Source organism: Falco biarmicus, chromosome 13, assembly GCF_023638135.1.
Source record: "Falco biarmicus isolate bFalBia1 chromosome 13, bFalBia1.pri, whole genome shotgun sequence".
Lineage (NCBI taxonomy): Eukaryota > Metazoa > Chordata > Aves > Falconiformes > Falconidae > Falco > Falco biarmicus.
The window spans coordinates 616,744-632,622 of record NC_079300.1 but is presented as its reverse complement, the minus strand read 5'-3'; the positions used below and the strand labels follow the sequence as shown (position 1 = coordinate 632,622).

Sequence of the window (15,879 nt, the reverse complement as noted above, 5' to 3'; positions counted from 1 at the left end):
GCCTGGGCCCAGGGTGGGCTGAGGGATGCCCCCCCACTGCCTGACACAGGAGGGATGCTCAGCGCTGGCTGTGGCTGCGAAAATGCCAGTGCTGCTGCCCTTGCTAGGAGCCTTTCCTCTCTGAGTTACTGCAGAGCTGAGATTGTGCTAGGGAAGAAGTTAATTAAGCTTCACAGCTTCCCCTCCAACATCTCAGAGCATTTACCTACACCATGGAGAAGTTGGGAGAGCTCTGCGCCAAAGCCCTGTTGATGCCAGTTAGGGTTTCACCCCTTGGGCCAATATTCACTCATACCTCTAGCAAAAGGGTTTTGACATCTGGAGACAGAAGCTGCCATGGAAACGCAAAGCTTCACTAACTTCTTAAGAGCATTATTTTGGCTGCCAGACATTGTTCCTGTCGGAGGCCAGGAGGTGCAAGTCCACATCCCCTTCGGCCTGGCGGTGGCACACAGATGGGGATGTCACTCAGCTGCCATCACCCCGAGGCTGGACGCCACACTCCCTGGGTGGCAGCGGGCAGGCACACAAACGGCCCAGTCTGGATGAGGTGGGAAAAGGGGCGAGAGGAACCAGCCCCTCAGGGGTGACAAGCTGGGGTGGTGTGGACACTGCACACAGCCAAGGGATGGGGTGTCCTGTGCCACGTCCTGCCTCCGGTTTTCCAGACCAAAGGCTGAACCAGGCAGGGGAGTCGGGGGGTGGGGGTCTGCCTTCTGCAGCCAGGTCCTGTCCTGTTTGCTGACGTGGTGCCTGAATTTGTCATCACCACCAGCACCAAGAGTTATGTGGACTTGATGGGCAAACCCACATTTCAGTCCCTCATTTTGTGACTAGACACAATGCCACACACATTATTGACAGGATGATGCTATTCCTGATGGAAAACACAATAATGGGTACAGGACACTGTTCCCCACCACAGAAACTGCTCTGTTGTTTCACCTGGTGTCTCCAAAAGGGCGCAGCTTGCTGGAGCAGCCTGCACAGCAGGGGAGAGCCAGGTAAGGACATTTGTACCCATTTCTCAGGAACTGGTGCCTGCTCCAGCAATGGCCAGTCCTACAGAGCCAGGTTCATTCTCCCCTGCCGTGAAATACCCAAATTTGGTGAAGTCTCCAAATCTGTAAAGGCAGCTTGTCCCACACCCTGACTTCTAACCCCTGGAAAGAGACAGCGTGGTTTGCATCAGCCTGCTCCATCGCAGTTCACTTACAAATGTGGAGTAGATTTGATCTACTTTATTGTATTTACAAATCCATAGGTAAATCTTTTCTCCTTATGTCAAAAATCTGAAGAAATGACAAGAGCTAATAAAAAATCGACTAATGAGATCAAACAGTGTTTATCAGAGAGGGAAGGATCAACTCCCTGACTTTCCAGGCCAAACTCCTGTGCCCACATGCAACCTAGGGAGGCAGTTAAATGAAGCAGGGATGCACTCAGTAGAGGACACTTTGCCATTACAGGCCAGCTCCTAAGGGGCACCTTTCTTTTGAGCCAAATTCGGTTCTTAGGACTCAAGAACTCAACTCCCATTGACTGCAGCAGGAATTGTCCTCTGCTTCCCGCACCTGGGAACATGCCAGTGAGAAGAAAAGGCCGGCCTTAACTTTGATTATCCCAGTTTATAAGCACTCTGGAGCTGTGACTATTGGTAGCACAGTGGTGCAGAGCTGCTGCTGCAAAGTTCCCGTGCAAGAGCTCTCGCCCTGCAAGCACGCGGTGGTCCTCACCCCAATACACTCAGCACGACACCCCCCACCTGGCTCTTCCCCTGCCTTCTCCCAAGCAGAAATGCGTGGTTCACACTCAATTTGTTGAGAACATGCTGGATACTCTATTCTTTCTATAAGGAAGTGCTACTCCAATAGAGGTAAAGGGAATAAGGGATTTTATGTCAGTTTTTAGGAAGCCAAAAGACTGGAGCCTGTGTTGCACCAAAAAAAGAGAGCAGCTTTTTTTTTACCAAGTAAAAACACATTTTCTTCAGCTGGAAGAAAAAAAAACAGGCATTTGATGTCTCTTGTGCAGGCTGGCCCAGGTAGTTTCTCTTTTCACAAACCAAGATTTGAGCCAAGCTGTTCCAAATGACCCTGCAGAGAATGCAAAGCCATCAGAGCCGGACTGTGCGGCTGCCCCAGACAGACCGAGCTCAGACACACCTGGGGAAACCCAGGGCAGCCCTCCGGTGTGCCACGGGGATCCAGGCTCAGCTTGGTAACATCAGCTCAGCCTCACGGTTTTTCCACCAACATTCAGACAGATACCCCCAGTCGGTGCGTTCTCACAGACTGAAAGAGGAGAGAAACAACCATGAGATTTCTGTGACCTCAGCAGCACGCAACCAGTGGGGTTCCCCCCACTCAGCCACGCAGTACCCGATGGGCCCGAGTGCCAGCCTTGCTACAGGGAGCGGCAGAAGTCAAGGGAACATCGGTGCATGGGTTTTGCACCTTTCTCCGGCTCATCACCCCACTGAATTTGCTCAACTTCACAGACGTCTGCTAAGTCTGCTTTTTTTTTCGCTTGAGCTATGCACTTCCCACCCAGCCCTCACAGCCCTGAGTCCATCCCTCTTGTGGTCAGTCGGCACAGAGGGAGCTGCAGCCCTGCAGCTGGAAAATACCCCCTGCTCCTGCACCAAGCCTGAAGCCAGCCCCTGCAGAGCTGCAGTCAGCTTTGTACAGCACTCTGTCCAGCATTAAACATTCATGCTGCTTATACAGCGAACAGAAAAACATGGACTGTGACGGGCCCTCATGAAAGCTTAACCACGGCGTGACAGTGGGAGATGACAGCGAGCCCCAGGGGGTGTCAGGCAAATGGGATTCGGGTGCTGGCATGGGTCTGGGGGGAGCTGCTCCCTGAGCAGTCCCAGCACCCACATCCCTTGGCATCACCTGGAGCACAGGTGGCAGCAGATGGGTGACCATGAGGCTGAGCGCACCATGCCACAGACAGAGCTAGAGGAGATCACCAGCAGAATTTCAGATCTAAACAAATGGAGAGAAATTTTTAGTTTCCATGGGTAAGTTTTTTCTTCTGCTTCATTATTGCATTTTTAATTGCAGGTGTTTTTTTAATACAATTTTTTTCAGTTATGTTTTATTACAATACCTATGTGACCATGGAAAAAGGTCTTCAAGTACCCAGTAATGCAAGTACTACAGCTTTTACCCTTCCTTTCCCTTTGCAGTTCTTTCCTGTCTAGTCTCCTGTTTCTTCATATGTTAGCAATGCCTCTGCTGTGTTGGTTGTTGTTTTTTTTTAATTTGTCTTTCATTTTCCCTTTTCAGCCTGGAAATCAGCAATACAACACATCAGGTAACTGTTTCTCTCAAAGGTCACATTTTGTATTTGTCTAGTGGTTTTTGCAACCGTTCCACCAGATTAGCATACTGAGGAAAGCACACATCTATGTATGTAGCACAGCAGAGCATTTTTATGGAGATTTCTTCTGCTCCTCCTTTAAGAAACATGTTTTCTTTAAATAATATAAAGGAGTGTCTTGCTGATCTAAATCAAAGTGACAAGAGTAGTCCAACATGAATTAACCTTTCGTTTAAAAGTAATGGTTTTCATGGTTGGTTTTAGAACACAGGAAGAAAGGATAACAAATTAAGATCTCTAGAATATAAATATTTGGAAAGCCTGCTGTGTCTTTAGGTTGAAAAGGGTGATGTTTGTTCCCTGTAGTTCAGACAAACACAACATTACTTTATACTCCAATCATTAGCTTGTAGGGACGTATTTGTAACGTTTGAGAAAAGCTGGAACTCAAACACACCAGCTGCCTCCCCTGCTGCTCTGTGAGCTCACCCCGGGCTGTTGTGCCCACCCCTCTGGGAATACGAGGCAGCGGGTAACTTTGGGTGCCTCGCAGCCATGGGATGATGGCCTGTCTGCTCCTCTCTCTGTGCAGCGAGGCCAGGGCAGCGATGGCGATGGCCCACCTGCAGCTGGGAAGCATCACCCCCCCTCCACCGTGCCCAAGCCCTTCCTGCTGTCTCCAGACACAGGTGGCCAGCCCATCTCCTTGGAAATGGCAACGGTGAGCATGCCTGCTGAATTAAGCATGAGCTGTAATTTAATCTCATTGAAAGAAAGAGACTCGAATGTCACCTGGCGTTCTGGGAGGCCCGTGGGCTGCAGGCTGCAGTTAGCCGTAACAGAAGTACATAACCGTAATGATTTATTTACGAGACTTTTAAAGAACACTGCTGCAACACAACCTTAAAACTAATATACAATAATTCTCATTAGGTAACAGGTCAAATGACAAAGTGCAATGTTTCCCTGCTCTTTGGTGCTTTCCTAGTGAATAGCCCCAGAACAGGAGGCAGAAGGCCATGAGGTCAGTAACGTATTTCTACTCTCACCCAAATATCTGGTGTTGACAGCACTCACGAGGGTGCCCACTGCCCCTGCTCATGGGAAGAGCCTTCACCAGAAGCTCGGGGGGGTTCTGTGGGTGATGGCAGAATGGGCTATAGTGCCAGCTTTACTGCCCGTAACCCCCCCCACCAAACTAGTCCCCTGTCACTTGGGCACAAACTTCATGAGAAGCTCAAGGGCATAATACCAGAGGTGAAAGCCTGGCCAGGGCTGCATTACTGGATGCACATTGAAAAAATCTCCAGCCCTGAAGAGATTTAGATACACAACCGTGCTTACTGTCAGCTTCATGTGAATCCACTCCTCCAGTTCACAACCCACTCGCACAAATCACCCAGATCAGCAGCAAGTAATTTTCAATGGGAAGAGCCATGATGTATGTTTGGTTTCCTTTGCTCAGCTAATACATCATTCACAAAAATTAAAATTAATTGGAAAACATGTTCCAGGTGGGCCCTCACTGTGTCCACAGACTGGCAGTGCTGCCAGGAGGCAAGCTCACCCCTCCAGACACCCGCACCCTGGCAGGTCCCTCGCAGCACGCAGCACAGGAGAGGGAGGGGGCAGCCAGGGCCAGCACCCCCTGGCCATGGGGCAGTGTGCTTGTGTTAAAAGTCACCATAAATGAAACTCAGCGGCACAGCGACAGCAGGCAGAGCTATTTTAGGTAGGAGCCACATGTTTTTTTGAACTTTCTCTTTTAATTCAGCTGCCAACCCAAAAGCTGGCTGTGCGTGCCAAGACAGGTACTAGACACAGGACACGCTCCACAATGGCCACATGGGCCCTCCGAGGTGGGGGCCACAGATGAACCCTGCTCTGCTCCCCACCAGCACTGCAATGCTGCTGTGCCGCTGCTGTACAGGGGGCTTGCACGGGCAAACACAGGTGTTTAGCTCTGTCCTCAGAGGCCCTGCTGATGACGATGGGCACCTTGACCAGGTCTTCCACCAAGAGATGTGGTGTTTCTGAAGGTAAACTATTTACACACTGCAACTGTACTTCACAGGGGTGGCTGAATGCTGAGTCAAGCACACTGTATTAACCACAAACATCATCTTTGCTTTGAAATTACGGGGCCTGATTCTCAGGAGACAATTTTACACCACTCTGGCTGCAAGCACACATGCTGAACCTGTATCCTGAGGGCCTTCTGACATTAAACATCCTTCACAACACTAGGATGTGAAGGGAACGGAACCCAGCGCATCCTTCTCCTCCTCGACAGGGGCTGAGAAAGCTGCTATTTGGAAACCTGTTCCACCTCTTCAGCTGTGAATGGGAAAAAGCGTACTTCAGGTTTCACGAGCCGTACTCTGACCTGGCCTATGCTTTGGAAGCAGAGAAGGTAAATGTTTCTGTGCAACAACTGGCACTGTCTCCCCAATGTCTCTGGGGAGTCACCTTTGGGAGCTGGAAGCCAGCACTGGGTGCCTCAGCAGTGCACATGCCTGCTGTCTGTGCTCTACACGCCTGCACCCCACATTTGCACCTCACCACTGTGCACCCCTGCACCCCATGCCTGTACCCTATGCTCTGCATGCCTGCATTCCATACTTACACCTTGCGCTCTGCACACACTTGCACCTCACACTCTGCATGCCTGCACACCGCACTGCGTGCTGCCCAGCTGAGCTTTCTCCATAGGACAGGTGCTATGGGCTTCCAACCGCAGTCACACTCCACAGCTGTCCTGAGCAAAGCTCCACCTGCCATTGCAGTGGAGGTGCTGAAATGTGTCTGGAAGTGGGATGAGCTGTCCTGATCCAGCAGCACGCTGCAGCCACAAACTTTAAATACCATGGTACTAAAAGTTTCCAAAGCAAAGGCTCAAGAGAGAAGCAGCAGGCTGTTGTAAGTGGGCACAAATAAGCAGTACTTGCCTGTTTCTATTTTGGCAATTAGTTGCCTATTTCCTGCTGACCCACCTGGAAATCAAATAAGTGAATTTACTGACATCTTCATTTACTGAATAAGGGAGATTCTCTTCTTCCTTATTTACCATCATTACACTGCCCCCAAAAAAGCAGAAGACTAAGATACACACTTAAAATTGCAAATTTTAAGGAGATTAAAATGGTTTTTACAAATGCAGGTGAAACACTCTGAGTTGAGAGGCTCTGTGACTGCAGAGAGAACAACAGCCCTGACAGGTTCAGCCAGCACAGCAAGGAGCAGGCATGGTCACCCTTGTGCATGGCCTCACATCAGCCCCATGCTGCCTTGAGACTCTGGTCCATTTGCTGCGACGCTGGAGGAGAGAAACAAACCATGGCACTTCTTGGCATACACGGTACCTGGAGTACAAAGCCCTTCCCTGCAGCTGCAGCACTGCAAGGGACAGACCCCTGCCCAGGACCTCCCCTCCCCATGAGCACTCAGCCAGGGCCACGCTGGAGCCTTTTCCTGCATAAAGCCTTCTTGGTTTTAGGCACATATGATATTTTTCAATTTACTTTTCCATTTCTCTCAGGAGTTGTAAACATGGCTTCCGAATTCCCATGTCAGCTGACACTGACAGTGGGATGGCTCACGCTGGCCAGGGGCTGCTATGATTTACAGGAGACTGACACAGCACGTGCTAGTTCAGGCACTGGGGAATGTTGTCTTTTCTGTTTCTAGTGGGGACCAAGAGCCATTCTGATGGCTGTACAAGCACACATCATCAAGTACCTGCTCTTTGTAAGAAACACGGAATATACTCATCTGGAAAGGTAAGTAGCTGAGCCTTCTTCCCATGGGACATACGGAAACGATTTCCTTGCATTATCTGGACTAAGACAGACTAGTGCCAGGCTCTAGGTTTAACCAAACTAGACCCAAGTTCAGGTTCACAGCTACAGGTGAGGATTTGCATGCAGCAGAAAAGCCTTGTCTGACACCCAGGCAACACTTTCTCCCACGAAAACGTTCAATTTGTAAAAGTAGTGATTGCTCTTTCATCCCGCTCCCTGGTGCCACCGCCTCTGTCTCCCGCACCGCAGGCTTTGCAGGATAAACCGGCGGGAGCAAGGGGAGGCGCTGGCTGCAGCCCTGGCAGACACCCTGTGGGCAGCAGGAGAAGGTGGGAGAGCCGTGATCTGCCTCGTCACTGCAGCCATCCACGTAATGCCAAGCAGAGGCTACAAAGCCGACAACTTCACAGAAAGAGTGAGTACAAAAATGCCTTCTGCAAACAGGATTTTCTTTAAAGACATTTGGCCTGAAATTCTTAAAGACGAGAAACGTAAAATCTTATAAACCTGTTCCCTAATTTACAGGGCATCGCAAACTGTGAGCACTTTAGAGCCACGTCCCAGCGGCAGCCTGTAAAACACTCCTGCCTCCTCACAGAGGCCTTAGGGCAGTCCAGAGGCTGCCGTTCCCTTTCGTTAAAGGCTGGTCTTCCTTCTCCCACAAAAAGCAGAAACCAGCTAACGTAAAGGAGTTCCTCTAACTCTTCATATAGAGAGCTGAACTGCTCAGTTTAGGAAGGGGCATTACTGCATTATTCTATCACTTGTCTAAAGGGAACACTGGATTAAAAAGCTCAACTTTTTGATATAATTGATGTTTCCTTTACAAAATCTTCCCCTACACTTGTGCCTGACAGATCCAGCTGTTTGAGTTCTCTGAGAAAGCAGCAGCTCAGGAGTTCATTTTTGACCATATAAACTGTGTAAGTATGGGGTATCTGCTTTATTCTGAGTTACCGTGTTGCTTGCTTACGTCTTATTTCCCATTCGAAAGCGGACCTTAAGGAGCTCATTCGTTATCACCTTCAGCAGGACATTCAGACTGTTAATGTACAGTTAGTTCATGGATTATGTTCAGCCTTTCCTATGGGAAGTGATCGTGCTCCCACTAAAATCCCCAGGACTTTGTACATTACTCAAATATGAGATACAGTTCCTTGCAATTTCAGCAAAAATCTGGGAAAAAAGTGTACAAAACCAGTTCAGCCAATAACTGGAAGTTTCTTCTTCCCCCCCCCATCCCCCCCTTTTTTTTTTAACCTGAACCTATTCAACAAAATTAGTTGCAAAACCTTCCTGGAATAACACATTATTAATTTGGCTCAACATACTCACTTAAGGTTGTATTAAAGCAGAGGAATTGTTTTAATTAAACAACATATACCTGCCATAATTACTCCCCTGTGATTACCTGTTTCTTTTTCCAGTTCAAAGATGAAGGAAGTCACGGAGTAATCCTATTTTTATACAGTTTACTCTTCTCTAGGACACTTGAAAGGTATTATTTCATTTCTAAATCATTTTCCTCTGGTTTAGTTAAATCTTCTGAAATGGTATTTTCCTTGTTTTACTTTAAATGTCTATTCTTAGTCGAATGTGGAGAAGCAACTGTCCAAGAGGCAGACACAGACCCGCTGGCCAGACCCGTGTTTCACAGATACGGATCTGCCTGCACAGGCAGGAGAAGGCAGGAGGGGCAGCAGAGAGAAGAGAAACCCTTTGCACACACAGCAAAAATAATGCACTGTATAACACCAGGAGTTATCTCACCTGTAGTCACTGTTACAGTCAATTACACTTAAACAGGAAAATCACAAGAAGTTTATTTGAACACAGAACTCTGCCAGTGTTACTATGCTGGCAGAGGTCACTGAGAAGTCTTCCTAAATCCGATGTAATTAGATTTGGGTAAAGATGCTTTAGAAAGGTACAGAGGCATATTTATACCAATATAAAACATGCTTCATACCAATGTGACACTATGATAGCTATTTAACAAAAAATTGCACTGCTACTTCAAATAGTTGTGTCCAGGCTACACCAGAGTGTACGTGAGGCTGTTCAACAGTAACTGCAGCGAGGGAAATCTCGTGGGGTTGCATCTGACTCTAAATTAGAATTTTAGGAATGGATCTGAAGTGCAAGAGCCCCAGCTGAGCATAAAACTGCTGTGCCAGGACAGCACTGCTGTGCCAGGAGCAAACAGAATGAATGAGTCTATGCAATTTCTTCCTGTTGCCTGTTAATCAGACAATGATGTACAGCAGTCCCCTCCGGCACTGATTTGGCGCTACTGTAATACTCCGTGCTTGGTTGTACAGGGTCCAAGAAGATCTAGACTGCACAGCAACTCCTCTCTTAAAATTCGGTTTTGGAAACATCACCTGTACACAGGTAAAATTAGCCTCATTTCTCAAATTCTCACTTTGTATTATTCCCACGTTTGATTTAGGAAAAAATTCTCACTTGTTAATCCAATATAAAAAAAAAGCATAAAGCCGCAGAAAAATACTTTGCAACTTTTCATCATGACTGTCCATTTAAAAAACAGATGATGATGATAATAGTAACAACAATAGTAAAGCCACAGGTAGTCTGGCGCTCCTCTCTGCTCATGACAGCACTGGGGGCAGGACACCAGCTGCTGTTCTGCAAAGGACTTTTGCTCTGCTGCCTGATGGTGTGACCGGGGCCGTTTCCCTGCAGGCCATGCTCAGTCTGCTCCTAACAGGCCGAGCCAGCCCACACAAGCTCAACGACAGCCGGGGGCCAGGGCCCAGCAGTGAGGGCACGGAGACACAGTGGCGGAGGGGCCCGGTGGGCTACCTGCACTGGGACAGGGCACAGGCACAGCGGCAGGTGAGCGCTGGCGCAGCCCCGCAGCCGGGGTGTACCTGGGGTCCGTGCACCAGACACTGAGGCTTCAGGGCCAACAGCTGTGCCCAGCGCCGGGCTGTCCCCCTCTCCCAGGTGTGCCCCAGGCTGAGGACACCCCGGCTGCCCATCTGGCTGTGCAGCGTCAGCGGGAGGTACAGCGTTCTCTTTGGCACCGACAGCCAGCTCCTCTCCGACTGGAAAATGGAGAGAGTCTTCCACCTGTACTTCTACAGCGGGCAGCAGGAGCAGAGAAAAACAGCCCGTCTAACCATAGGTACGCTCCACGCTTACCGGGGCAGGAGGGGAGGTGTGGCTGTCACGCACAGATGGTGCACAGCACTGCCGTGTGTATAGCGGGTGAGTCTACTTACACATACAATTCAATGCTCTGTATTTAATATATTAATACTTACACACACTGTATCTAACATTAACCTTTCATGGAATTTGAGGATCCTACTCCAAACAACAGCGTAAAAAGACACGAATAAAAACCTGGCTTTGAAAGGACCATGACCACTTTGGAAGGAGTAATGCTCTCCAGCAGGTAGCACATTGCTGGGACAACCTACAGGAGTATTTTCTATAGAAGTAGTAACTCCTGAGTCCCTGCGTAAACTCCGGTTTGCCAACACCCCCCCAAGCCCACAGCTGTTTCCTGGGCATGGTGGGTGCTCAGCGCTGGCGCAGCCACGGCCGAGCTGTTCTCCAGTGCTGGAAGGTGGAGCAGGGCTCTGGTGGGCAGGTGCCCAGTGGGCTGCCAGCAGGATAGAGCCTATCGCACCCACAGAGCATGCAGCAGGGCGGCACCGGGCTCACCTCTCTGGGCACAGAGCCCGTGACCTCGTCCCAGCATGGGGACAGGCAGGACTTTGCCATTTTTTCCCCTATTCCCAGATGTGGCCAAGGAGTTTTTATTGGAGAAATGACTTTTTCCAGATAAAAGATGCAACTGCCACTTTGGTGTTACAGACTCAATAGGGATATATTGTTTAAAACAGTGTTTCATTTCCCATTGCTATTAAGCCCCCTTCAGACCAATACAAATGCCCTGCTGACTAAGCATCCTAGAACAACTAGTTGGGAGAAGGGAAACCTACAAACACACACTCCTCTCATGCGACAAATCCCAGGAGAGAATGTTCCTGTAAGTGCAAAGTTTAAATACAAATGGAAGCAGAATCTTTGCTTCACGATTAGTTCAACGTTTTGAATAAACCTATTTCTAATGCAGCGATGCTGGCATGCAGGGTGGGTTAACAGCCTGCTTTCAGCATCCAAGTTAAACTTCAGTTTATATTTTCCTGCGCAGCAGCCAGGTGCCGCTGTGACTCTCATGTTCCCCCTCAAGTTTTAAATCCGCACCAAAAGTGAACTGCTCCTTGTAGCATCAAATGGGCTGCAAACCAGGCTGCTTGCTTAGGATGCAAGTTTCTTGTTTCTCCGTGCCACTGTGCCCCATTTACCTTCGCTTTCTGAATGCCCAGTCCCTTTTCCTCGCTCTCTTTTCACTATGGCATTTAAAGTAACATAAGAAACTTGAAATCACTACATTAAAGGCTAAATTTGCAGGAAAGAAGGGCGAGTCGAGATTCACGGTCATGATAGGCAGCACGGCCACAGATAAGGATGTGTGCAGCTGTTCAGAAAACAATATGCAAATGTACCCTGCAGGGAGTCGAGAGCTGCATTTATAGCACCTGAATTTCCCAAGTTGGGGGCCTGCACAGCACAGGGGGCAGCACCCACTGGCCCAGGGCGGCCAAGTTGGGGCAGGGCAGGTGCCACACGTGCAGCAATCCAGCCACTTCTGCCTTTTTTTTTGGGGGGGGTGGGGGGGGTGTTAAGACTTTTTTTTAAACTGCATTTCCTTTCCAGACACTCATTCACATCACTGGGAAAAGGACCAAAGCGAAGACCCAAGCAGCCCAGGGAAGAGGCGTCCGTCCGTGGAGATGGCAATCAGGACCAAGTGGGCAGGCGCAACAGTCAACTGGAATGGGACAGACCCCTTCTTTTGAGGAGTCAAATGGGACAGATCCCTCGTTCTGAGGAGTGCCAGCATCTCCCACTTGCTGCCAATTCCACCAAACACTGTGGTCTGGAGGAGACAAAAGGCTTTCACCAATAAAACAGCCTTTGGTGCCCTGAGTGGATACGCTGTTCAGCAAGGCATTACACCTGCTGCAAAAGCCCATGACAGTGAAGAACAGTCACAAGTGACACTGCCTCACGGCATACACTTCCCAGGTGGTAGGATGCAAGTTCTGTTTCCCACAGCAGCTGGCAGAAAAAGGAAAGAGGGTGGCAATTTGCTTTCCTCGTGCGCCCAGGTGACCTCTGAATTGAACAGAAATTCCAGAAGGGGGGCAATGACAAGTGCAGACCCCACATTAGCTTGCTAACCAGCAGGGTCCTCACCCTGGCTGGGTGAATCTCAGGTTGGTTACAACCACTTCTTTTTTATTATTTTTGTAAAATTCAAACCGTTTAAACTTCTGGATCACTTGCAGAAAGGTTATTGTTCTCAGTACAGTTGTCACTAGCAACACACATTTTGGTATGAGTAATAGGTCTTTTTTGGGTGACGTCTATAAAAAAGAAGTGGAAAGTGATTAACGTGAGCAAGGAGCGATGCGCACTGCCCGCGCTCACCAGGCTGCTGGAGGGTGCCAGAACTTAGCCATGCTCAGAGTCAGTAAAACCACTGAATCATAGAATCATTCAGGCTGGAAAAGACCTTCAAGAGCAGAGTCCAACCATTAAACCAGCACAGCCAAGTCCACTGCTAAACTATGTCCCTAAGGGCCACGTCTACATATGTTAAATACCTCCAGGGAGCACCCAAAACCTGGGGGCACTGGCGAGAGGGCAGCCCCCAGCACCAGCCATGGAGCTTCCCGCACAAGCCAGAGCCAGACGGTGCTGGCAGATGACAGGCAGCCTGCCTGCAGGCAGCAGGGCACCCACCCCACCAGAACCCCCTACCAGACTGGGGAGGCCACATTGCCTACCTAACAGCACCTGGGGCTGCCCGCAGGGGCTTCGCATCAGAGCCAGGGTCAAAAGGGTGGAGAAGAGCCCACCCCAAGGCAGGGACCTTGCAACGAGACACTGCAAGACAGCACTGATTTTAACTGGGGAATGCCAGCATGCGCTTATGCAAATAATGAATTAATAAAGAATAAATGAAACTGTGCAATAAATGCTAACAAAGCTCAGTCACTGAGCACAACATGGTATATTGTGAGGCTAGTATGCCATATATACTAAACGGGTTACTACACAGATAAAAAGGTGTGAAGACCAGCCTTCCAGAGCTGTTTTCCACAGTGAGGAGGCAGCACCAGCCCTTCCCCTTGCTCTCAACAAGCCGTGGGCACGGTCAGCACACCCTGCCCTGCCTGCACTAGCTCTCACTGGTGCAGCAGAGAGGGGCCCCAGCACTGCTGAGCCAGTGCCAGCACGTCACCCTGCCATGACTGTGCTGGCAAGGCCAGCCACTGGTGCAGGCTGGGGAACAGGGTGTCAGCAGCAGGGTCCCCCATCCCTTCGGCCGTACCATCACCCCCAGACACCTGTCTCTCACCCCAGCCCCTGCTCAGGCACACCCCACTGCTCCCCATCCTGCTCACAAAACTGGATGAAGCAAACACCCATCTGCTAAAGACAGAAAAAGGAAGAGAAACCATGCTGTATCAGACTGCAGGAACAGACACCCTCACCACCTCCCTCAGGCTTTCATCCTTCTGCCCCCACGTCTTCATGTCTTTTTATAACCTTGCAGCACAGGACTAAATTTAAACTGCTGATTTCCCTCAATGAGAATCAAGTCCTTGCTCATTTCTCTGAGGGGGCATATCACACTTATGGGTGCTTCAAAAATGAGAAGCAATGATGACACAATCTGGCTATTAGTCAAGCTTGTCTGAAAAAAACCCCACCGCTCCAGCACCTCAGAAAGCTCTGTCCTTGTGACAGGGGCAACAGCTACAGTTTTTCACTTCTAGTCTGCAAATTTCTTTGCAGAAGAGAAATAAACCTTGCAAAAAAACCCATGCATCCCACAGATACTCAGGGGTGCTGTCATGCCCTGAAATACAGGAATATTGGGGGGGGGGGGGGAATCAGGGGCTACCTAGCAAGGAATGTGAGCAACAAATCCAGACGCACGCAAATGAAACTCATGCCATGTTTTGGCACCTTGCACAAGTCAATCTCCAGGACGAAACACGTATCAGAGCCTCTGCCAGCTCATGGACAAGCTGCAGGTTTTTACCTCCAAGGCAGTCACACAAGAATGGAGAAATGGGATCAGCTGCAATGAAAAGGCTGTTGGGGCCACACATCACCTCTGAAGACAAACTTTCCTGGCAGGTAGGAAAGCTGTCAGCTCCTCCCCACACCGATGTGCCAGCATCTGTCAGTCTCGGCTGGGTACTGCCGCTTCCCTCCCATCCACTGCCCTCCTCTTCCCAGCCACATAGCCTCAGAAAGTGGTGGAAACAGCCATAATCTGTGGGGCTCATCTCCCACACAGATCTGGTCACCAATGGGCAATGGGCTCTGAAGCTGCAGAGGAGACAAGCACAGCTCGTTTCTGTATTTACCACCGTTTTACAAATTATCTTTCTATTGCAAATAATTATTCTTATGGCACAGCATGGTAATCCACGGCACCGCAGGGAGCCAGGCTGTGGTTATCTCCAGAGACTGGTGTCTTCTTTAGCAGAGGATCAGTAACCCTGAAGCAAGCCAGTGGCAGCCTCATACCTTTCTGGCACCAGCTCAAAGTCTGACTTGTGCTTTCCCATTTATCCCAAGAAGAAATGGACTCTATTCAGAGTATCTTTAAACCTGACACCAACATTCTAAAATCTATTTTGTACATTATTTGTTTCAGAGGAGTCTTTGGGGCTGCTAGAAAAAAGAAAGAAGAGGGACAGCCACATTCTGACATTTTTAAAAAATATTTTTTTTTACATATATAGCTTAAATAACATAGTTTTAAATTATCCTGTATTATAGAAAGCACAGAAAACCCCACGTTTTATTTGTGTAAACATCCACAGCATTTCAGTCTATTTGTGACAAGGCTCTTATTTTTCCCTCTTCCCTATTCCACAGAACATAAGTAAACCACAAACTAACTAAGAGGTCTTCTCCAAGACCATAGGATTATTCTGGCCTTGTTTTCATGCCAGGCTGTGGGATCATGGGGAAGAGAACTCAGCACTCCAGGATGGAGACTAGAATCTCAGGGCCTATCAGCTTTGATTGCCTCAAAAGACACATGCATATGCCCATGGCAAAGTTTTTCAATAGCTTTTACAAACCAAGTTCTATGTTTTGTTTTGATATAACCTATAGATAAAAAAGGTAAGAGGGAAATTTCTCAGAAATCTTAGTAACTCAGTAGCCTTTTTTAGTCTATATATTGTATGGCCATACAGTTTCTAGAGAAAATGGTACAAACATCTCAATTATACCATGTCTGAATCTATTATTTTTCCCCCAGCAGTTAGTAATTAAAGACTTTGGCTTCCTGTTGTGAATTCAGTTTTAATTGGAAGCATTTTGGTAAGCCCTTTGTGAAGATTTTAAGCACAATTTTATTCCAAGATGCCAAAATACTGTCACTCTTTGATCGTGATTTTAGATATTATTTTTTTTAAACTACTCACTGTAACTCACAAATCTTCCCTTGGTACCATCTGACTTCTAGGGCTCGTGGAAAGACAGCTGTCACAGGCTTCATTCAGTGCAGCACTTGGTTCCTATAAAAATGCACAGGTGCTTATTTCCATTTGTGCTTTCCTGGTGAAGCCCACCCTATGTGATCTTGTTAATTTGTACCTGATAAAGCCCA

General features: G+C 48.6%; 1 protein-coding gene across 1 annotated transcript; it reads left to right on the top strand.

The window, feature by feature from the left end:
* Window positions 1-2,424: 2,424 nt before the first annotated feature.
* On the top strand, window positions 2,425-14,089 carry MINDY4B (MINDY family member 4B). The gene is made up of 11 exons (XM_056358847.1): window positions 2,425-3,031; window positions 5,590-5,746; window positions 7,021-7,112; window positions 7,383-7,548; window positions 7,991-8,056; window positions 8,561-8,631; window positions 9,455-9,527; window positions 9,840-9,869; window positions 9,930-10,002; window positions 10,054-10,358; window positions 11,889-14,089. The coding sequence occupies exons 1-11, from the start codon at window positions 2,826-2,828 to the stop codon at window positions 12,060-12,062; spliced, it is 1,413 nt and encodes a 470-aa protein (XP_056214822.1). The 5' UTR covers window positions 2,425-2,825; the 3' UTR covers window positions 12,063-14,089.
* The last annotated feature ends 1,790 nt before the right edge of the window (window positions 14,090-15,879 follow it).